The sequence below is a fragment of the Ochotona curzoniae genome, unplaced genomic scaffold, assembly GCF_017591425.1.
Source record: "Ochotona curzoniae isolate NIBS_2020 unplaced genomic scaffold, NIBS_Ocur_1.0 contig_78, whole genome shotgun sequence".
In the NCBI taxonomy this organism is placed as follows: Eukaryota; Metazoa; Chordata; class Mammalia; order Lagomorpha; family Ochotonidae; genus Ochotona; species Ochotona curzoniae.
In genome coordinates this window covers 5,700,385-5,724,432 of record NW_024466559.1, presented here as the reverse complement: position 1 = coordinate 5,724,432, position 24,048 = coordinate 5,700,385, and the positions used below count along the sequence as shown (strand labels likewise).

At 51.2% G+C, this 24,048-nt stretch overlaps 1 protein-coding gene across 6 annotated transcripts in view; it reads right to left on the bottom strand.

Moving 5' to 3' along the window:
• KIAA1217 (KIAA1217 ortholog) overlaps positions 1-24,048 on the bottom strand; it is a 208,892-nt gene that overhangs the window by 706 nt on the left and 184,138 nt on the right. For 2 of the 6 annotated variants that reach the window (XM_040992532.1, XM_040992533.1), the window contains 11 exons: positions 18,858-19,033; positions 17,106-17,236; positions 16,858-17,005; positions 13,272-13,653; positions 11,739-11,922; positions 10,051-10,214; positions 9,338-9,499; positions 5,891-5,995; positions 2,743-2,820; positions 1,096-2,622; positions 433-555 (listed from right to left, as the gene is read on the bottom strand). In XM_040992532.1, coding sequence (XP_040848466.1) covers positions 433-555; positions 1,096-2,622; positions 2,743-2,820; positions 5,891-5,995; positions 9,338-9,499; positions 10,051-10,214; positions 11,739-11,922; positions 13,272-13,653; positions 16,858-17,005; positions 17,106-17,236; positions 18,858-19,033 — 3,180 coding nt within the window. The remainder of the gene's footprint in view (positions 1-432; positions 556-1,095; positions 2,623-2,742; positions 2,821-5,890; positions 5,996-9,337; positions 9,500-10,050; positions 10,215-11,738; positions 11,923-13,271; positions 13,654-16,857; positions 17,006-17,105; positions 17,237-18,857; positions 19,034-24,048) is intronic. The other 4 variants (XM_040992534.1, XM_040992536.1, XM_040992538.1 and 1 more) reach the window with 4 other exon arrangements.

Sequence of the window (24,048 nt, the reverse complement as noted above, 5' to 3'; positions counted from 1 at the left end):
GCGGGGTGTGGGGTGGTGAGCCCACAGCAAGAGCATCTGTAAGGGTGAGACTCATGGTGGGGGCAGGGTGCAGTCCAACCACATGTGGGCTTGTCTCTCTCCCTGCTTCCCCTCCCCACACTGTGTCCAGATCACATTCAGCAATGGGCCTGCCCGGTGACCTTGGGGAGTCACAGAGTCCGAGGTGTTTTCATGGCAAGCATGCAAAAAACGCAGAGACGACTTTAACAGAAGGGTCTGAAACTTTTCTTCGTGTCCACACCCCACCCACCCTCCACCCAAACCAGGACATCTAAGCTTTACAATGACATCTTCCCAGCAACACGACATTGGGTACAAGCCAAGTCAGTGACTTGGATTCTTAACAGCAACAGTGTCCGTCCAGTGGGGGAGAGGAGGGGACTGTGCATGGTGAGGTTAAGGCAAAACTACCTGGCGGTACTGGCGTGGGTCCTGCAGTTTGGACGGCTTGCTGGCCTTGTCCAAGCTCCCCGGTCTGTGTTTGGAAGTCATGGGCACCGGCATCCTGCTGGTTGGTGGGGTCCCGCCAGAGCCCTGCAGGAAGGGGGTGGGAAGAAGAGAGCAGGTGAGTGGCCTGTTCCGGAGGCTGCCCTTTGTGGTCCAGAGAGAAGCCTGAGATAGAGGCCTAGCCTGGCATGCAAGAGGAGAGAGGTACGAAGGAGAGACCAACTGGGGTTAATCAGAGGAACCAGACAGAATCAACAGGCTCACTACTGATCCAACGGATTTTGTTTTTTTTTTTTGTTTTTGTTTTTAATGTGAGTACCAGAGAAATTGATCATTTCCACAGCACACGACGGACCCAGCATCCCGGCGCTTCCCCAAAACCCATCAGCAACAAGGGCACACGGAGTCGATTAGCTGTTAGACACCTAGGGCCAGTGGTGTGGGGTTGGGGGAGAAGAGGAGGACAGAGGGGCGTCGTGGCGAACAGACAACACCAACAATAACCACCCGTGCACCAGCCACCTGCAGGGAAGCGATTAAATCACGAGACACCTTGTGCTAAGGGTGATTATTGGCACATTTAGGAAAGCAGCTGTCGTCTTCCTTCTACGCGCCAGACCACGGTACCTTACGTGAAGGTGGCGGTACGGGCGTGGGGGACTCTGGGGCAGTGGGCGCATCATCCCTCGCTAGCAGGGTGCAGGGAGGGGGTTCGGGAGCCTCGTGGGGGGAGCTGGCACTGCAGTCCCTGGTGGGAGGACGGGAGTCAGCCAGGGCTCTGGGGCTCATCTCGCTGATGGTGCTTTCCAGTTGCTTGATGGTCTGCTCCAGGCTGTCCAGGGTCTTGTAGGTGTTTTTCCGGATCTCATCGGTTCTGGAAGCTTGGGATGTTCCCTCGAGTCCATGGGCCGGGCTCCGGGGGGTATCCTCCGGCGGCTGTGAACTGGTGATCTCGAAGCGCCTGGCCTCCTTGTGTTGTTTCAGCGTGCCATCCTCCTCTTCCTCCTCGTATACCACCACCTGAAGTGTCTTCTTCCCTGTCTTGGTGCCCGTGCGAATGGCCTGCGTGAGAGCAGCCAGTTGCTTCTTGGGGAATTTGAATTTGAACTTTTTCTTGGGACTTTCAAACTGGTCCTCAGCTGTATCACACCTGCCATCGGAGGTTGGGGCATCTCCTGGACTCAACTTGCTCAGTTCAGAATTCTTTCTTTCTAGGCTTCCTGGACTCCTATTCTCTGCCCCCAGAGGTGACAGTGGCTGCAGTCTGGTCTCGGACGCTTGTCTGGTTCCCACACTGCCCGAGGCCACCTTGGTGGCAGACACTGGAGTGTTGCTATTCTGGACCACAGCATCCCCATTCTCCTCCTCCTCTTCCTCCTCCTCTATCTTCTCCTCGGTCATCATTCTCTCCAACTCCTCATCACATTCCTCAAAAATGGTGGAAAGCCTCTTATAGGCAGAGCGGATGTCCATGGGCTCATCGAAGATGATGATCACCGGCTTTTTGTCCAGGCACAGGACGGGTTCCTCGGGTCCCGGCCCATCCTGCGGCGACGCTGGCTCCTTTCTTGTGTCCACATTCACTGTCTGCACCTCCTCCCCCTTGCGGCTCACAATGTCGCGCACTTCGCCACTGGACAACACCTGCACGGCCGTCTTGGTGATCATGAAGGCGATGTTGTCCTCAGCAGGGGAGCTCAGGATGGAGTCCCCGTCCTCAACGGGGGCTGTGTTTGCATGCCGGGCCCCTTTGGGTCTTAGGACAACTTGGCTCACGCCTGTCAGGGGAACCTCTGCATCCTGTGCTTGGCCCTGCTCCGGTGCTGGGGCTGGAGAAGCAGTGGGAGCCCTCCCCGTGTGTGCTACTTTTTCTTGATCTTTCTCCTTGGTCTCTGCAGAATTCAGCTTCTGAGATTCCATGCCTGGCGCAGGGAGCTGCAGCCCTGGGGGCTGTGGCCCATTGGGTCTTTCATCTTCCAGTGAGCTCACGCTGGACGAGCTGGGACTGGTCTCAGGCCCACAGTCTCTGGTGTCACTGGGCCGGGAATCCTCCTGCCCTAAGATAACGGTTTTGTACTGGGCAGTTCTGGATGCCTCATACACATTATTCTCCCACCTGGGGGTGTCACTGGGTCTCAGGGCCCCTGGCGTAACCTGGGGGGGAGGGGTGGAAGGGAGAGGAGAGAGAGGGAAACCACACACATTAATGGGAGCCACAGCTGCCAAGGTGAGGAATTCATACACGCAGCTGCAACACAGATCCAACACACTCACCTTTTGTGACGCCACTTGGGGGCAGGGTTCGTTGACAACCTCAGATTTCCGTGCATCTTCGCGAGAAAAGTCCGAGTTCTGGTAGGACAGTGTAGGACATGTTACTGCACAAAAGCCACATCCCCTCACAGTGGTCTACAGCTAAACTCCTCCTCTAGAAGCACATTTCCACAAAGCACGTGCAGGCCAAGCACCTGCACTAACACACTGAGGTGGAGCCAACAGCCTTCTTTACCTAGTGGTGCCTTGTTCTCCAGCTTCCAGAAATGCCCTGTGTTCTCCCAAGATATAAAGCTTGATTAGCAAACACCTGGCTGGCCCGCCAGGGCTGGGCTTGGCGAAGAGGACTGGTGGGGAGAGCTGGGTGTGGTTCTTGGGGTGGGCAGGATGGGGTTGGTGGGGAGGTGGTGCACACCCTCTTTGCAAGGATCTGCGGTGTGAGTTGAGCACCTTGCATGGGCTTGGGAGGGTCTAGATTTGGATCTAGATCGGCCACTAGGCCCTAGCCCTGGGGATTGGGGCAAGGCTTGGTTTCTTGCCTATAGCCTGAGGGGCTCTGTCAGCAGACTGCCAATGTTCTTTCCGGTTAGAGATTTCCGGCTATCCGTGTCTTGTGTGGAGATAGTATCTCCAGTACAGTCACCCCAGCAGGGTACGGTCCTTGGGGCTGACAGGAGTATTCTTGGCCGCCCAGCATCCACACCGGCAGAGTCAAGATCACCTTTTACTCTTCAAGACCAACAAGGAACCCAGGCTTAGGGTGATCACGCCGCCATCATCTAACCTGAACATGTAGGAAACAGACACTACTGGAGGCTAATGCGTCTGTGACGTCAGGGCTCAACATTTATTCCCTTATTTTCTAATGCAGGAGCAAAGAGGAGTTGCCAACAGTCTCGGGGGCTGAGGAACCAACCACGAATGTGAAGGGCGCATCCCCTCTGCAGCCATCAGCGGCTCCAGCCCTGTGTTGTTCTTTGCGAGACAACTGCTGCCCTTTCTTTTTGCAGGAGCCAGGCATGGGAGGCAACCCTAGCAGTACAGGGCTGTTCTGGGAAACACTCCCAGAACCGAGACCCAGGCCACATACACTCAACCCACAGTGATACCAGTGTCCCGGCTAAAGATGGAAGGCACACTCACACGCAACACTCCAGAGTAACACACAAAAGCAAGAAACTGGTCGGCATTAATCACCAAGAAATATCCGTGAGCATGAGGTATATGAATCACCCAATGTTTGCTGTTTAGGTCCCCACTCTAGCCCAACCCTCTCACAAGGGCATTTAACTCAACTGCTGCTTGCTTTGGTGCAGTTTTCAATGCTGATAACAAAATGACTACAGTGGCAATTCAAATGTTTTAAGAACACTAATGGAAGGTCACTACAATTTGGATGTTGGCATTAGGTTCCATGTGACCTCTCATTTTTGCCTTTGGGGCTAGAAGACAGGACCAATCAAACCAAGCAGGTGCACAGACTTGAGCCAGAGAACTTGGGGGCAGCTCTCAGGAGAGCATGAGACTGCATGCAAGATGAGGGGGCAGCTCTAGACCATGCAAGGTGATTAATGCTCTGTAGACTTCACAGGCTCTGAGGACTGGGCTGTTGAGTAAACTGGAGAAGTCCGAGTTACAGACCCAGATTAGAGACCGTTACAAAGTGAAGCCCCAGGCTGATTTACTAAGAGCAGACCATGGGAAGCCCAAGTAGAGGTTAATGATGGCAAAACCCAGGGAGGGAGAGAAAGACAAGATCTCATGGTTATGACAAGTTTGTGACTGACCCCAGTGTTGGGGGGGAGGGGTGGTGCCCAGGAAAGACCTGCTTCTTATCTTGGCTGAGAGAAATGGATCGGATCGAAGGGGGAGCTGAGGGCTCTGAAGGGAAGACAGGCAATAGTTCACAACTGTCTGGCCATGGGTCAAGTGTACAACCAATAACAATCGTCTCCCGAAGGACATTCCAGGTTCCCAGGAGGGAGTTTCCAGGTCTCCTGTGCTGTCCCGGGAACCCTCCAGATCCTCTAGATCCTGGTCTTAAGAACACCCTGTAAGCAAACACCACACAGTGCACAAGCAGTGGATTCTGACGTCATGGATGCAATTATAATCAGTATGGGGGATTTACCCCTAGAGAAGCATGCACCCATGATTGCTAATCTCGCCTGGTGCCTGGGACAGTCCTCCTCCTCCCATCCGTGATTTCCTATGTCAGTTCTGTAGCAGGCACAGTGCCCGATGAGGGCTCTGAAAGGCCACGAGTCCAGGGCTGTGTCTCGGAGGAAGGGCAGGTGGTGTAAGAACAGCTCACAGAAGCTGTGTTCCTCAATCCACCTCACCAAACTTCCTGTGAACCTAAGAACCCATGGCTACCTTTGTGGCTTACTGGTTTGATTTTATTAAAGAAAAGTTGGGCTCTTCGAATTCTGAAGTCTAATGGTGTCCTTACAAGTTTCCTCTTCTGAAATCTACATGGGGAGAAGGCTTGATTCAAGAAAGGTGACAGCTCTTACTCCCATTGGTCGGGTTGCAGTTCCCAGGTTTCAAGGGAAGATTATTGCCCTAAAGTACTTAGGGGACGATGGCAGATGGGGTTTCGGGACTCAGGTCTCAAATTGAAGGGCACCAGAGTGTTTCACCACAAAAAAATGATGCCTGGGAGGCACACTTTAAAGACTGGGAACAGTGAGCCTAGATTATGGATGGTATCACAGGACACAGGTGCCTGTGTGATTCTGGGTTTCTAGAAGGATGCACTTGAGTGTGAAGACATGTTTCCTTCCTGCATGTAAAGTTTTACCCTGCACTTGAGAGACATTTCTTCTCATTTGTTAAAAAAATGAGAGATGTGCTGTGCCCATGGGTGGCTGGCATCTGGGTTTGGGGGGTGTGTACTCCTTAGCTGGAAAGACACTAACTTCTACATAGACCTACACACAGGGGACACAGAGCTCACGGCCTGAGCACCTGTCTTCGATCTTCACTGATATTGGTGTCTCTGTCCATTCAACAAAAAATGAGAGAAGGGAGAGGGAAAGAGAGAGAGAGGAAGAGGGGAGGAAGGCCCCCTGAGAGAGCTGGGTTAGTGTCAGAGTGAGGCAGAAGGGCCAAGTGGCCAGTGGCACGCGTGTGGCGGCCACGTTACCTTTTTCTCCTTGGCTGGGGCTGAGGTGCCCGGCCTAGGGTCAGCCCGGGGCTGATCAGCGTAACTGTTTGAGTTTACATCCGTAAAGGAGCACTTCTGGAAAGCCTGAGGAATTAAAATACTGAGGTTAACAGGGATGCGGGCTGCAGGAAGGAGGGATGGAGCAGAGAACTGGAGGAAGTGTGGGAAGTGGTACCCAGCCATCCTGCTCACTCTGGGAGCAAGCACAAGCCCAGGGGAGAGACCCCTTCCTGCGGTGGGCAAAGTCGAATGGTCCCAGCTAGGGACATGCCTTCTTCATACCTGGATAAAACTGGAATGCAGACTTTGGCGTGTACATGTGCCCTTGAAACAATGTTGGATGTGTAAATGAGTTGAAACAAAGCTCTCTTTTAATTCAGCCTTACTAAAGTGACAGGAAAGACACAAGAGACTTGAAACTTTCATTTTTATAGTAAGTATAATCTGTCCTTTGAAGTGGTCAAGGTGCTACTGCCATGACCTGATGTATGTGAAGGATTTTGCAGGAAATTTGCAGGAAAAAGGAATTAACACATAAGCATATTGTGGGGTACAAAAATTTGAAATCCGGAACTGTAATTTTGGTGCAGTAGGTAAGCTGTTACCTGTGACACTGGCATCCCAAATGGGTGCTGGCTGCTCCACTTACATTCCAGCTCCTTGCCAATGAGCCTAGAAAGGCAGAGATGGCCCAAGTGCTTGAGTCCCTGGGACCCTTGTGGGAGACCCAGATGAAATTCCTGGGTCCAGGCTGCAGCCTAACTCAGTCCTGGCCACTGTAGCCATTTGGGGAGTCAAACAGTGCATTGAAGATATCCCTCTCTGTAATTCTGCCTTGCAAATAAAGGAAATCCATGCCTACTTTTTTCATTTTATATGTTTTCTTTGAAGATTTATTTTCATTGGAAAGGCAGATTGACAGAGAGAAGGAGATATAGGGCAAGAGATCTGCTGGTTCATTCTCCAAGAAGTCTCAAGGGCTTGGAACTGAGCCAGTCCGAAACCAGGAGTCTCTTCTGGGTTTCCCATGTGGGCATAGGGTCCCAAGGCTTTGGGCCATCCTCTACTGATTTCCCAGGACACAAGCAGGGAGCTGGATGGGAAGTGTAACAGGCAGGACATGAACCGGTACCATATGATATCCCAGCATGTGCAAGGTGAGAATGTAGTCATTGAGCCATCATGCTGGGCTCATTTTCCTTGAACTTTTTATTTGGAAGGAGAGAGGGTGAGGGAGAGAGAGGGAGAGAGGGAGAAAAGGAGAGATGGAGAGAGAGAGAGGTCCTATTTGTTGATTCACTTCCCCATCCCCCAACATGGGCAATGTCTGGGCCAAGGCCAAGGCTGGGGGCAGGGAACTCCATGCAGGACTCTCATGGGGGTGGCAAAGATCTGACCATTTGAGCTGCCACCTGCCTCCTCCCAGAGGTGGCTCTGGCAGAGAGCTGGAGTCAGATGCAGAGCCAGGGATCAAACTCCAGTACTCCAATGCAGGATATGGTCATCTCGACCACCGGACCAGCTCCCAACCCTTGGGAGCTTTTAGGAGTCCCCTGGTAATTAGAATCAAGAGATGTCTGCTGGTGCTCATGTGGTTCTTGGCAGCCAAGAAGTGGCTGGAGCCTTAGAGGCATCCCTGGAAGTCAATGATGCATATTTGGAGGAGGCCAGGGCTGGCTCCTGTGCACATTTAAGTTCAGGGAGGCCAGTTCTGACAGACAGATTGAGAAAGACACAATATATCCCGATAGGGTCTATAGGGCTGAAAGGAAGTGGGGTGTCCAGATGTTGACTAGATGCTGTCATCACAACCCTGGGGAGGACAGGTGACTTTGGGACCCATGTTTCATAGGACCTGGCATTCTCCTTGGGCCATGATCATCCCTGACAGAGAGTGCCATCACTCAGGCCCCACTCCTAGATCCCTGCTCTAAAGGATCTCTGCCTGTCCCAACCCTGACTCCTGCAGGAATTCGCATGTGCAGCCAGGACAAAAACCAGGAATTGGTTGAGTCATCTCAAGGGACACTTTCTAAGCGTCATCATCACTGTTGCCATTTGGGAAGAACTCTGCAGATACATTTGGAATGCACATCCATCCCAAGTGGACACGTGGAGCTGCACAGAGAATCCGAATGCAGCTCACGAAGGTGGGATCTCTCCCGACTTCACCCTGCCAGCCTTTGCTCAATGACTCTCCCCTCCCCTGGTGGCCTCCGGGCACTGCCTCATGCAGACTGGCCTGGGCATGTTGGGCTCATCAGCTCGCTTTATGGCTCCACTGGCTAAGGTTACTCTCCACTCCAGATCTGCAAGTGGATCAAGCTGCTTATGGTGAGCCAGAAGTGGCTGTTACAGTCATGACACTCCTATCCTCCCTCCCCCATACATCCAGGGACTTGTCCTGGGTTATTTATAAGCTCCAAAGGTGCCACCTTTGTAACCTCAGCCATCATGGGCATAAGACAATGCAACCATTCCAGAAGCCTGAACTCAGCATTGGGGACCCATGAGGATGTTGCGTGCGGGGCAGTGGGTTTCAGCAAGGGTCGAAGGGCTCACATCAGCGTTAGACTGACCTGGGGATCTAATGACCTCACCATGTTTCAGCAGCTCTGTGTCAGCAGTTTCCACCATAAGAACCAGCACTGAACAGGTGCCGCGGAAACGATGTAGTAGAATGTTCCCCTTACAGTGATAAAGAAGGATGAATCACAAACCTGCACACAACCACCAGGGAAGGCCATGGTGTGAGCCTCTGACTGAGCAGAAACACCCCATGCTCAGTGTGCCAGGTAAATGAAGCATGCCACAGCACATGGGCTGGACCCGTGCACATGTCTGGGATCACACACATTCCAGTCATACCTGGGCTCTGAATGGGCGGTTCATTCAGGTACAGTTCCTTCACTCTGCCCTCAATCCCATAAGCAAACTGTGTCCACAAATCAAAAAATAAACAGCTAAAGTGATGATCATGTCTCAAACAGGCCAAGGGAAACAGGGACGACGATGTGGATGTTGAATGGGGCACCCAAGAGGAACTGGAGGAAGCCAGCTCCTGACCTTGAATCGTGAGTCAAGGTCACCACTCTAAGTGTTCGTGCCCAAGAATGAAACCTTCAGAAGCTGGCTTTCATCAGATCTCATCAAGACCACCTGGACACCAGCCGAGTTCCCACTTCAACAAGCCTCTGAAATGAACAAGATTCTATCAGCCGATGCCAGGGTAGTGTGTAACTGATTCTGTTTAAGAACTCCCTGGAGCTGTTTGATTCGGTTCCATCCTGGGCACGTGGAGACCATGGCAGAAGATACAGCTTCTAGAGTGCTGGCCATGTGCTGGGCTGAGCAGGCTGCACCTGCTCTACCCAGAGAATATATCAGAGTGCACTGGGGCCGACACCCAGCACATCTCCCACCCACCTGCAGCTCAGCCATGATTTTCTTTCCTTCTTCTTCCTCCTCCTCATCCTTGGAGGAGGCAGTGACTGCTGGTGAGGACGGTGTCCAGGCTGGTGTGGGCTCCTCTGGTGGACACTTGGCGGCTCTGGGCTGGGCGCTTGGTCCAGTGTCCTCACTGCTTGCCTATGGGAGAGGGAAACCACAGGTACTGGCTTTGCACCTGCCAAGTGCCAGCGAGAGAGGAATGCGAGGCAAATTGCCTGCTTGTGCCACTGACTTGGTAGTTCTTGGTGGCTAGCACAAGCCTACTGTAGCCCCCCCTGCATGACATTTGGGCTCGTATGTGTACAAACTGCTATTCTTGGGGTAACAGTGAAGACTTGGGATAAAACCATGAACTCCTCGCTGTTTTACACCTCTCACATACTACATTCAGATCCTGGGAAAACTTTGTGTTTCATGTTAAAAAGACACATTGCCGAGATTGGCACAAGTGGAGGCTTACTTCACATCCTTCTTATTTCCTTGACTCCTCCTCCTGCATCTGACTTTGCCAGAGCTACACAGAGGTCAGGTCAGGATAAAAGCCCAGGGGTCAAGCCCAGTGATGTTCCCCATCCGTGGCACTTGCCAATGGCCTCGGGGGTCCACCTCTCTTCTCAGCCTTTGGCTCTGGAGTGGGACAGCCTGGTCTGAACCTGCAACTCAGTGTGCTGGGGCTTAACTCTCCTAACCTTGGTTGTGGCAGTCTCCTTCCTGCTGGTGTAGACCACATCTCCCGACCTCGTGGTGGTGAGCCCAGATCCCGGCAGGTAGCTTCGCCGCGGGGGTGGGGGAGGAGGAGGCGGGGACCGTCCCCCCAGCTTGTCCAAGTCCTGGTCTGAATTTGGCGAATCTTCTGGAAGACAGGGTGAGATTGCAAATAAACTCCTGGCAAGATAATGTCCGCAGGTCTGTGTATGGCTATAACTCAGTGCCATCTAACTGAAAACTGCCCTGTAAACAGTGGTGATGATGGGCATAGACCCTTGATGAAAGACTCAGAAAGACCCTGCATGAGTAACTTTATCTGTAAGTTTTCTCACCTGTTAACTGGGTATTATAATAATGCCTTTAGGGCCCATGGTGTGAGTGGTGGGTTAAGCTGTCACTTACAATGTAGGCATCCTATATAAGCACCAATCACTTTGAGTCCTGGCTGCTCCACTTCTGACTTAGTTCCCTACTGATGTGCTTGGGAAAGCAACAGACAGTGGCCCAAGGACTTAGGTCCCTGGGGACTGATGTTATAGTGCAATTGAGTTAAACCCTTGCCACCAATGTTGGCATCCATATGGGAGAGCACATTTGAGTCCTGGTTCCTTTGTTTTCTCATCTGGCTTCCTGACAATGGCTTGGAAAGGTAGTAGAAAGCTGTCCCAAGTGCTTGGGTCCCTGCCATCCACACTGGAGACCTGGAACGTGTTCCTGGTTCCGGTTTTGGCCTGGCCTGGACCCAGCTGTTGCTGTCACTGGGGGATGGAGGGGATGAATCCGTGGATGGAAGATCCCTTTCTCTCTGTCACTCTTAGTTTCAATAAATAAATCTTTAAAAAAAAATTCTGAAGAAATTTTCCCTGGGAAAGAAGACATCCTTGTGTCTGTGTACTATTTGTCCATCCAAGGGGTCCTAGAGAGAGCTCAAGCTGGGAGAGCGACAGAATAAGACCCTTGGTACAGACTGACAGCTTGGGTGTCTAGATTTAAAAATGTTTAACTCCTGGAGGATCTGTGCTGGCTAAATATACTTTCTAATAATTGTGATGAACCCCCCTTCCCCCAAATGTAATTCCACCTCATGGTCTAAAAACCTTTCAGGGGCTCAAAGAAGCTGGTGTTTTCTCTTGACAGCATGTGAAAAACCCTGGGTTTAAGATTTCTCTCTCTCTCTCTCTTTTTTTTTTAGGGAAGGCATGATTTACAGGGAGAAGCAGATAGTGGGAGAAAGATTGCTATGGGTCACTCCCCAGCTGAGATGATACAAAGCCAGGAGCCAGGAGTTTCTTCTGGGTCTCCCACGCAGGTGCAGGTTCCCAAGGCTTTGGGCTGTCCTTTGCTGCTTTCCCAGGCCACAAGCAGGGAGCTGGATGGGAAGTGGAGCCATTAGGACATGAACTGGTACCCATAAGGAGACTGCAACTTGCAGGCAGAGGAATAGCCTGTTGAATCTTTGTGCTGGTCTCAGGAAAACACTCATTTCAAAAACAGGCCTTGTGTTCTCCTGGCTGGTCTAGCAGCACAGTGTCGAAAATGGAGCAGCTGTATGTGTTTTTTCCAAGATTCTGAAGTGGCGGGACAGGACACATTCCTAGGGTGGCACCACACTGCCCCACTCTCTTAGTCACACGGCCCTGCAGGTGTCTCCAGGGCTCAGGGCTCTCACCTGAGAGTTCCAGCTTGTCCAGCGTGCCGTCTCCCTTGGGTGGCGGGCCTGGGGCTGGTGGCATCTCCAGGTTCGGAATGGACTTCATGATGTTGGCCTGAGCTTCTTCCAGCAGCTTCTCGAACTCTTTGCCATCATAGTGGTCCAGGTTTTGCCTCCTCTCTTCCCATTTCCTTTCTGCTTTCTGCAGGAAACCAGCAAGGGAAGAATAGTTCACACAAATGATAGAAGAAAAGTGAGTGGACACTTAGGAGATCTCTGTCAGGGTGGGGAAGGGTAGACGCAGCCAAGGAGTTGGAAGGAGTGTCCCCTGGTTCTTGGGCTGGGTCCCTTGCACACATGACTCCAGGCCCACTTCCTTTCAGTTGTTCAGACACCATCATAGCCTAGTGACATTCAGAGGTGCCAGAACATTCTACAGATGTGAGAACTCTGCACACATTTCCACCAACATAGGGGTCATGCATCCTAAATGACATTGCCCACTACCGATGGTTGGTTTCTTCTGTTAACTTTTCATGTTCGCACAAAAAACAAACCCTTCACTAAGAACCGACACAAACAAAAACCATGAATAAACTCAACCCTTAGCTCCACTTATCTCAAAGAATTGCCAGAAGACCTTCTGGGCCAGATTTTTTTTTTTTTCCTTATAAAATGGGAGGAGGTGGGGCCAGTGTCATCGCACACTAGGCTAATCCTGTCTATAGCACCAGCATCCCAACTGGGCACTTGTTTGTGTCCCAGCTGCTCCACTTCCAATCCAGTTCCCTGCTTATGTTCTGTGAAAGAAGCAGAGGATGACTCAAGTCTTTGGGGTCCTGTACCCATGTAACTCCTGGCTTTGTACCAGTCTAGCTCCGGCCATGGCAACCATCTGGAGAGTGAATCAGTGGATGGATAGAAGATGCCTCTTTCTGACTCACACTCAGACTATCCTTTTAAACAAGTGCCTACTTTTAGAAACATCTATTTTATGCACCTGGGAGGTGCACAGGAGTGAAGCATACACAGAGAGTTCCCACCTGCTGCTTCGAGCCCCGAATGCCAGTGGCAGCCAAGGCTGAAGCTTGAATACCCAACCCAGATCTCCTAGGGTAGCCAAAGCCATGAGCCATCCCTTGCTGCCTGCCATAGTCTGTTCTGGCTAGAAGCTGGCATTGGCAGTGTGCTGTGGGACTGGAACCCAGGCTCTGATGTAGGATGGAGCATTCCTAGTGGTTTGACACTGGTGGGTATAGGGGATGGTACTCTTCCCATGGAAACAAGCAGGTATTAGATGCAGGAGCATTCTCTGTACAGGGAGCCAGCTGTTAACCCCTGTCCAGCATCGCACAGCCTGGCTTTGAGTAACAGGTTCAGAGTCTCTTCCTCCTCTCTGAAACCCAAGAATGTTTTCTGGGATCCTGGCCCTCAACACCCAGCTCCTAGGTTTGAGGATGGAGACTGACACTGGTCACAGGGAAAGCCCTCCCACCCCGAGTCGGCCTCCCTTGCAGGGGGCCATGAGACATACCAGGAGGACAACTTTACCTCGATGGACATGGCCCTGTTCTTGGCACCCACACCATGCAGGTCCTCCATGAGCAGGCTTTGCATGGTAGCGCCACTCACAGGTGTCTGTGGGGACTGTGGCATGGGGCCTCCTTCCTGCGTGGCAGCTGTGGTCCCTGCAGGTATAGGCACCGCCTGGCCAGGATTGGGCAGGGCCAGTGAGTGCTGTGAGGGCTGCAGGAGCACAGGTGAGCTCTGTGCCTGGTGGACCATCAGGGGCACCACATCCGGCTTCACGCTGCTGGGGCTGGGGACCTCCTCTTGGCCCTTCAGGACTTCTGCTGCCGTGGCCTTCTCCATGGCCACGTAGTGAGCGGCTTGGGAGGCATCAGCACCTTTCAGGAGCCCATCCGTGACATGTCTAGGAGGAAGCACACACACAGTATCACTCCAAAGGCAAACCATGTCCAGGAGGAAGCATTAGTGGAAACACATCACTTGCAGACCAGCCAGAAACACTGCAAAATCAGAATATTAGATCTGGGGGTTTCCAAGGCAACTCCCCCAAATCCTTCTAGTACCCCTTGGTTTTCCCTGCAGCTGCCTGCCCACGCCTTTCCACAGGGAGACGTTTCTTTCCTATCCCATCGGGTGGATGTGCCTGACAGATTATCCCATCTCTGTTTTGGATGGTGGTATCCTGTGGTGTAGACATCTTGTTGCCTAGCAAGTCTCCTCACCTGGACTGGGTGTGTGTGGCCCTGGGACATGCTCAGATCCCACTCAGAGCCTCCCATGTCAACCCCTTCTCCCCATCCTGTGTTCCAGATCCTCCTGATGGCCCTTCTGGTGGCTCCCTGGCTTTCCCATGTTCCCTCATGGTCAGTGGTGGCTGTGACCTGGTGGTTGTGGTCAGACCTCACCCTCCTGTTGTTCTGAAGCCATGGTATTTCATCTGTGCACCCTTGCCCACAGAGCACGAGTGGGAGAGGCCTGTGTGTGAGCATCCATTCACTGTGGGAACCCCAGCTTTCTGAGCCCTGGAAACTTCTTCTGTAAATGCAGTGACAATGATGATGTTACCATTGAGTCTTGTTATTGGCAAGAATGAGGTCATGTGCTTTGTGAGAGAAAGCTTGGTGCTGATTCCAAATTTTTAATTATTCTTTCCATGTCCCTGTTCTTTTAAAAACACTTACCTATTTTTTATTTGAAAAGCAGAGTGACAGAAAGACATGGAATGACAGAGGTCTTCTACCTGTTGGTTCACTTCTCAAATGGTCTCTAGGTGCAAGTCAGGGTCCCAAAACTCCACCTGGGTTTCATGTGGGTAGCAGGGTCCCAAGTATTTGGGCCACCTTTCACTGCTTTCCCAGGCACATTAGCAGGGAGCTAGATGGGAAGTATAGTAGTTGGGACTCGAACTGGCGTTTAGACATTGTATGCTTAACCTACTGTGTCACATGTCAGCCCCATTTCCTTCTATTTATAATGTGCTTTCTGGAGTCAGTGCTATGTCATAGTGGTTTGAGCCATGGCCTGCAATATCAGCATATATATGGGTACTGGCTTATGTCTTAGCTGCTCTACTCCTCATCCAGCTCCCTAGGAAAGGTGGTCCTGCCACCTAAGTGAGAGACCCAGATGGAGTTCCAGGCTCCTGCCTTCAGCCTGGCCCAACCACGGGGCCATGGATACTATTAGTGGGAGTGAATCAGGAGGTGGAAGATCTTTCCTTCTCTCTCTAAATTTTCCTTTCCAGCAAGAAACAAAAATCTTCAATGAAATACTCTTTCTTGATTTGAGACATCCGGGTCCTCTGTTCCTCTTGTTTTTCAGTTCAGGTATCCCAGTGCACTCAAGCCCCAAGGGCTCTGCTCCCATCCCCTCCTCCCCACCCACTCTAGCCCCTTCTGCTGACCAAGGCAAGGGTCTCTCTCCAATTCCACCTCTTGATTTTCGAAGTCCCAAGTGACCTAGGAGTCATCATCTTGGTCCGGACAGCATCCCCACAACCTCAAGCTGAACACGTGCCAACTCACCACCATCCCTTCCCCAGCCCCCAAGTCTGTCTCTGAACTGTGTCTGGCTGGCCCCTGCCTGCTTTCTCTTCCTCCAGCTCCCCACATGGGGTTTCTGAGACAGAGGGTTAACACACATGATCCCTGGTGTTTTGAGAGCTGGCATTCACTGCAGGCAGGTCAGACAACAGAGCTTCATTCTTTTGCATGTCTGGGCTGTAAGAAGCCCTTTGCCCTGCTGTGGAGGGGCACAGGGAAGAGTGGCACAGTCAGCTGCCAGGCCACCAGCTGCCTGTGTTTGCTTAGCACGGTTGGTTCTTGGTTTCATCAAGAGGCTGCCAGCAGCAGTCCGTTCAGGTGAGTGCTTAACAAAGAAGGCTTAGGTGACTCCAATTGAGTGACCTGATGAGCAAACTTCATACAGGTGCCATCCCTTCTTGCCCTCAGCCAGGTATGGTCTCTGCATGAGGTTTTATTATCGATTTAAAAATTTTGAATCCAGATCTACTTGGTCTCTGGGCACAGGCGCAGGCAGCTGTACAGCCATCTTACAAGAGACTCTTTATGGAGGAGTTTGTTTCTGATCAGAGAACGTTCTCATGCTCTCAAGGTCACACCTCATCTTCATCAGCACAGTGAATGTATTTTTCTTACAAATCTGATCAAATGGAATGATCATAATTGATGAACAGAATTCCCCCAAATTAATTTCTCCCACATTATGGAAGGCAACCCATTTGAGATCAAAACACAGTTTCTTTTTTAAAAGTGTGTGATATTCATTTTCCATGAACTTGGTCAAGGTCAAGTTCTCTCTCTCTCTCTCTCTCTCTCTATATATATATATATATGTGTGTGTGTGTGTATGTGTGTGCACATGTGTATACAGAGGTTGGAAACACACACATATATATGTATTGGAAACACAAATATATATATATATATATATATATATATATATATATATATACATACATACATATACATAGTTGGAAACACAAATCCTGCCTATGCATGGTTTAGCACAGTTTGAGTGGGCGTGAAATAAATTCTGGAATTTTTTTTTCAAGGAAAGTTCCAGAGGAGGCAATGTCTTGGGGTCTTCCCTGCCTGCACGACTTGGGATCTGGGTGGTGGTGGGGGAGCACAGCTGGCTTTTCTTTTCTAGGTGAGTCCAACACTGCAGAGCCAGCTTCACTTGGTGATGCAATTAAAGACTTGAATTCCACACCATTTCTTCTCCCAGAGGCCACCTCTGTCCTGAAGCGAAGGAGGCATACCCAATTCCTGAAATCCATTCTTCAACTTCTAAACACTCTTGCAGACAAAATCCCACCTTGAAATGGCGTTTTACAAAATGTCACTGGGCCAGCAAAATGCAGCAAGCCTGTGCAGCTCCTAGGATCTTAAGCCACACAGCAATACAAATTCAAGGTGGAAGGGAGTCTTGACGAATGACAGCAGCACAGGTGGCACAGGGGCTTGGCAGAAGCCTGGGTTCCCAGCCCCCCAGCTCTGGCCTTCCAGACTCCACCCCTCCCAGATGCCAGCCCCTTCCCATCCTGGCAGCCCGCCCTGAGGACCCGCCCCTGCTGGCCACTCACCTACGCAGCATGGTCAGCACGTCCGTGAGGCCCCGCACCCGCTTCAACAGCCCGTCCAGCTTGTGTGGCTCCTCCTTCAGGAAGCGCACGGCCTCCACCTCGATGCGCAGGACGGCTCGCATCTTGTTCTGCAGGGTGGGGAACTCCCCTGCGGGCCAAAGCAGGCAGCAGTGAGGCGTTGGCCACTTTGCGCGCATGCACACCTGGGTCCCTCCCTCCTGTCTTGTCCCCTCCAGCACAAAGCTCACCTTTCAGGGTGGCCACAGCCTCCCCTACTTGTCGCAGGAGGAAGGCCCCGTCCTCCACGTCTTTCAGGGTGACCACACGGCTTGTACACGTGGAGTCCTTCTTCAGGTCTTCCACAAACTCCTCCAGCTCGCTGCAGAGAGCAAGCAGACCATGGTCAGGGCTGAGTGCCGGGCCCCAGTGGGGGTTGGGGCAGGGCAGGGGCCCAGGCTGGCTTTTCAACTTCAGCATTTGACATTTGGAGCCAAATGATTCTTATTAGTGTGTGTGTGTCCGTATGTGTGTCTGGGTGTGCCTGTGTCCATGTAGATGCTTTCTTGTGTGTCTATATATATTTTCTGTGAGTGTGTATGTCTCTGTGTATGTGTGCACGTATGTGCGATGTGTGTATCTCTCTATGTATTTATATGTGTGCCTGTGGGAATATAGGTGTATTTTTGTGTATATGAGTCCTTGTGTATGTCTATGCGTAGTGTGTACACATGTATGTGAAACTGTGCATGTATGTGTGATGTGTTCATCCAGGACTGCAGGGAAGCAATGAGCTTGTCCACCTCCAGGGGGCAGCATGGAGCTCCCATGACCTCTCCTGTGATGGAGGTAACAGGTGCAGGCTTCTGATGGAAGAGGCTCCCCCAGGACACCTCCTCTCCGGCCACTCCCCCCAGGAGCTCCAAGTCCCTTTGCAGGACATGTCCCAACAGCACTGCTTGCTAGTGCGTGATGGACACACACTGTCCTGTCCTCGGCCACCAAAAAAAACAAAAAAAGAAAAAAACATCCAGTGCTGCAGGCTGCCCTCTGGCCATGTCACTGCTTGAAAGTTTACTTCAGCCTCATGCATTTTGTGATCCTTCTCCCTGTACACACCACAGACACCCCAGGTTCCACCATGGCACTCATTTGTTTGCTATGGGACATAGAAGCCACTGTGCATGCCCAGATCCCTGCTGCTCCTGGGGTCATGAGACCCAGTTTAGATAGAGAGCTCAGATAATTGCTGAAGCGAAGGGCCTGATCTGGTCATCAATATGACGTAATCTGAATGGTTGGTTCTGATCAGTGAACAGGGCACAGGCTACCAGATGCTGTGTTCGTAGCCTCTGTTGAGGGTGGTTGGCACCTGACCTTTGCTTAAAAGATGCATAGCCTCTTGGGGCTGGCACTGTGGTGTAGAACAATAAGCTGCCACCTGCAGTGCGGGCATCCCATATAGGCTTGAGTCCCAGCTGCTCCATTTGCCATCCAGCTCCCTGCTAATGCTCCTGGGAAAGCAGTGGAAGGTGACCCAAGTGCTTGGACCCCTGTCATTCATGTGGGAGACCAGGATAGTTCCCAACTCTTGCCATTGCAACCATTTGGGAAGTGAACCAGCTGATGGAAGATCTCTCTTTCTCTCTAATGCTGGCTTTCCCATAAAATAAATCTGTTTTACACAGAAGGTGCAGCAGCCTAAGGGCAGAGGGTGTCATAAAACTCTGTGCCTTTAGTGGTGGGACTTGGGATGCATCAACAAGAACCGTGTACTGGCTCAGGTGCACCTGAGGAAGGCCTCTGCATTAAATCCTGCTGCCACCAGACCTAGAACAAGTTGACAGTAGGGCTGGGTAGCTCCACCAATAGTCTCCACAACCAGCACAGCCCTGGCTTGGGCAACAGTCAGCGCTCACTACACACAGGCGGGAACATACCCAGAGGGGCCTCCTGGTGGGCGCAGACCAATTGGCGTGTACTAGCGAGAGACAAGCACTCACCCCAGCTTCTTGCCGATCCTCTCCTCCTCCCGTAGATACTTCTGCCTCTCTTGCTCCACCAGGGTGCGTTGTCTCTGCACCGGGTCCTCCAGGCGCCTCATGGTCTCCACAACTTTGCTGCTGATTTCCAGCTCTGCCTTTTTCATCATGGCCCGAAGCATCTCCTGGTTCTGCAGCTACAGATCAAAGCAACGTCAGCTGAACTGGGTTCCAGGGAAGCCACCACCAGGTGGCTGTATTGTACACTTATTTCCATGGGATAAAAACATGCTGCTTCAACCCAACGTCTGACTCCCAGTAGCCAACAGGCAGTTAGCAGCTGTGTGCCTCGAATGTCTGACAAAAATCAGACCCTTGCTGCACTCTGGTTGGTGCACCACACCCTGAAGGCACAAAAAAACCCCATTGATACATGTGTTTTAAAATATTTGCTCAGATGATCCACTTGAAGGCGGATGAAGGAGTGGGAGAGAGAAAGCATGCATTACATGTAACATAAAATTACATGTATCATATATATCTCAATACACATGTGTGATAGGACCTGGGGCCTGCCTGGTGGTACAGCAGTCTAAATGGCTGCTGGCTGGCATCCCATATCTGACGGCCAGTTCAACTCTTGGCTGCTCTGCTTCCGATCCAGCTCCTTGCAAATACTTCTGGGAAGGCAGCAAAGGATGTTGCAAGCACTTGGACCCCTGCCACTTGGTGGGGAGACTCAGATGTAGTGCCTGGCTTCTGGCTTCAGCCTGTCTCAGCTTGTGAGGATCCCATGAGATAACATATGGTGCAAAATGGGTCCTCAGCAAAGGCTGATCCGGCCATGAGCCATGCAGTAGGGTCAGTTAGAGCAAACGCTGCCTCCCTCTCATGCGCATGGCTCTGTGCACCAGAGACCATGGTACCACAAGTCCTTAACACAGGGGACTAGGTGATGACAGCGGTGAGGATTCCAGACACACCAGGCCACAGACTCACTTCCCGGGAACTGACACAGGTGGCTTCTGTCCCTGGGGCCTGCTGTTTCCATACAGTTTTTTTGGAACACATTTGTTGGTGATCCCAGGGAGCATGTGGATGAGCTGGTTGGCATCCGGCTTCACAAAGATCTTGTAGAATCCTGGATGTCTGGGGCTGGGTGATTTGTGGATAACACAGGCTCGTTCCCTCAGCCAGTCTTGTCAGCAATGATTGTCATATCCCTACCACACGATCCCTCGACTTCCTCCCGAAATTTACACGCACACATTTTCCCCCAGATATTGTCCGATTTTTCACAGGACAGCTCTTCAACTGCTGTGGGAGTCCCCAGACTGGTGCCAAGCACCTGCACACACCATTCCAAGCAGTTAGCACCTGGGCCGCCTTTGTCTCTAGGGAAGCACACAGCTTTTGCGCAGGCGCCATAGGCAGGGCCAGCATGAGGTTCCCCCATGTCAGCACTGCAAGGCATGGGCCTGGGCTCGCCTTCTGGCTCCACCACCTGGTAGCGAGTTGACCAGAGGCCAGCTGTCCATAGTATATGGCAAGTAACAGGTTGGCTGATGGTGGAAGAAAAGGGCTTTCAGAAGTGGATGGCATCACTCAAGTTCTGAACACGCACTAGCTATTATGGGGAGCAAAAAGCTGGGGTTGGGGCTCGAGCTTCCATGTGGCACAAGACAGAGAGAAATGGGCCAGTCTCAGTGAACTCTCTCTGACCTAGGATCACATCTTTCCCAGGTGCTGGCTGGCACACTGTATCTTGCAGGACAGAACCATCTGGGCAAACGATGCTCAGAGGCCGATTTCCTCCTGGGGCTTCTGTAGCAGCAGATTCAAGGCACCTGCTCACAACACAGCATCCTACATTGCAGGGTAGGTTTGAAGCCTGGTAACTTGTTTCTAAATCAGCTTCCTGCTAAATGAGCCCAGGAAGGCAACAGGTGGCTCTGTCCACATGGTTCTGGGGCCTGCACCTATGGCCACTCTCCTCTCCACAACATCCAGCCATTTCTCCCAACTTGCTATCCTCCTTTTGACTGCAGAGACTTTGGACCTGTGATGCCCAGCTCCTGTTCCAATTTCTACATTTGATGAAGTCTGCACGACCCTATTCCTGAATGGAAACTTCATACTTATCTCTTGAATGAGTATGCTGGATCAAGTAGGAATGTGTGACAATAGCAGCCAACGATGACCAATCCAAAATTCTTGTTTAAGATATTGACATCTCTGGATGTCTGGTCTGAGCACCCTTGGGGTCAGCCTTAACAGGCTGCTTTACTCTGACGGCTGTGTCTGGCAGGTCTGCAGGCCAGCAATTAGACATGTGCATTCATAAGACTTGTCAGCAATACGGTAAGCACGAGTTCAATGCCATGGGCCAGCTCCCATGAGATCCCTTGCTTTAAAAGGGAGGGGGATGTGTGGAGCTGAAGAGACGAGTAAGTAAATAAACAGGCCTGAAAGTTGGTCTGGGTGGGTATATTGGCAATGGGAAGTTCCTTAGGTCATTCCTACTTGTTGCTATGCATGGACTCTGGGATGCACCAATGACATCTCCACACCATGAGCTGTATGTCACCCTCCGACCTGAGTGTCATTCCCACACGGGAGCTCCGTTAAAGCCATGGCCTGGTTGGCGGCAGATATGAACACTGGTGATTGAGACAGAAATAATTGCTGGGCTAAAGATATTTGACATTGAAATCCCGAAGATGGGAAGAGTGGGATCCTGGAAGGTCACAAGACTTCTCCAGGGGTCACCTGGTAGTGGTAGGGCACAGGCAGCCTTGGGACTCGGTCCTTTTGAACTCACTCTCACCGTGTTTTTCCACTGCCCCCAGGAGTTCGTCCATCAAGGCACATAGTGAATATCAGAAATCTTCAACAAGGTCACAGACGATGTATAGCAACAAAAAACTAGGGGTCGGTTTCTAAATTTCCTGTACCACAGGCTTGTCTTTTTATCCTACTTCCTGTCTTCCCTCCCTTCCTTTCTCCCTCCCTCTTTCCTTTTCCCTCTAGTCCTCTTGTGTATTTCCTGCAGATAATGATCACACTGACATTTCTGAGGAGGGAGAGGATGTGCTGGCAGCACATCCTTGTACTCAATAACTGGTCTACTCCACTAGACCAGGAGGGGAGCAAGGTTTCCAATCTATCACACCTAGTTCCAGAAACAAGGGCTAGGCAGCATCCAGCTGGGGCACTGTTGTGGGGGCAGGGAGTGGGAGGATTTCTCATAGCACTTGCAGGCCATGCAACTCACAGGTAGCCCTCTGTCCACCCTCCTCCACTCTCACTGGCTGTGAGCCACAGGTCCGTCCCCATTCATCCCAGCAGGGGACAACAGGAAGTCCTGAAGACCGGATATGGACCCACACTATGTCTAAGAGTTGCCAGCAAGTTAGTGCTCAGATGTTCAAACTATCACCTTGGCAGTTAGATGCCGAAATCTTGATTACGATGTTAAAAGAAAAATCAGTTCCGCAGAGGTATGGCTTACAAGCGATAAAGTACATGTGTGGCAAGTGCACAGAGCAACGAATTCTGACTACTGCAAAGGCAGAAACGACTGTTAAACACCCCACACAAGCTCCTTCTCGTCCCTTTCCCGTCAGTGCCCTCCCTCCTGCCCGGGCCCTTCGAATGAGCTTTCCCAACTCTAGAAAGTCATGGACGAGGAATTTCACCCTCCAAGGATGCACTACATCCCGTCTGGAAGGAGTGGCTGTTTTCGACACTCAGCCTCATATTGTGTCTTCCAGTGATCCCGTCTTTTGATGGCTGAGTGGTGCTGCAGGCATCTACCAAGCACGTGAGATTTGTAGGTTAAATGCACTGTTGTCTAGAACTTGCTTGGTGTTATGTATACGAAGATGTACTTCTCACTGCTGCCTGTCTCTGTTCTTGTCCCTGGTCTCCCTGTGCTTGCTAGGTTTGTCTCTGTGCTGTGAGGGAGAGCTGAACACGGGGTTCTGCTCCTGATGTCATGGTGCAGTGGGCTGATGAGTCCTTTGGGTGTTCTCAGAGTCTTACATTGGTGGTTAATGGATTAGGGTCCAGTGTTGTAGCACAACACGTGAAGCTGAAGCCTGTGATGGCAGCATCCCATAACAGGGTCATGGGTTTGAGTAATGGCTGCTCTGCTTCTGATCCAGCTCCCTCCTAAGGTACCTGGGAAGCAGTGGAGGATGGCCTATATTCTTGGGTCCCTGCATAAATGTGAGAGATGTGGAAGAAGCTCCTGGCTTCAAATCGGCTCAGTGTTGGCTTGTTGAGGCCATCTAGGGAATGAAGCAGCAGAAATGAAGACTTTTCTCTTCCCCTTCTCTATAACTGTGTCTTTCAAATACATACATAATGGCTCTTTAGAAAATGGCTAATGGTTTAGGGTGGGAACTATGATTATGGTATGTGAAGGCAGGGCTTTGCAGAAGTGATTAGAGTGGATTAGGTCCTAGGGTACAGCCCGATGATTGGTTACTGGTGATGGTGGCTTTCTACAAATATGTGTAGACATGGAAGGGGTGCCTGCTACCTTTCTCTTGCCCCTTTCTGGCTAACCACGTGACCCCTGCCTGCACGCGCCCCATCATCCACCAGGCTTCCATGGATCGTTCAACCGCGTACCAAAAAGCTGACATATACACACCATGGCTATGTTCAGCATTGGATGATCAACTCTAAAACAGCAGAATCATGTATCATGCCTTTTGTAGATTGCTGGCTCCAACTTCTAATATTTTGTTAAGGGATGTGCTTTACTTAGCTTTGCAAGATGAGTTGGGAAATGTCTTCTGTTTTCTGTAACCTTTTTTTCCCTCCCAGTCAAAAAGCCGCCATTTATCTTCCGCATTGTCTTTAGTTTCTGACGAGAAATGAGTGTTGTTTCCTATCTTCTGTATTTCCCAGCTGTGATGTGTCACTAACCCCTATTTACTCTCCTCTATGTCCCTCCTGTTGTAATCAACCAGTGTGAGCTGGGGTATTTTCCTTTGTGGTTACCATTCTAGGGCTTTTTCCCCCCTTAGGTTATAGATTTATACCTTACACAAAATCTGGAAAAGACCTCAGATAATATCTCTTTTCCTTCGGCCCCTCCACACCATCTTACAGGTCACTGAGGCTTAGTTCACCTCCTTCAGCCTTTGGTCTCTCTGTACTTCAGCCTAGACAATATCGCTATTGATATATTTTCAACTTG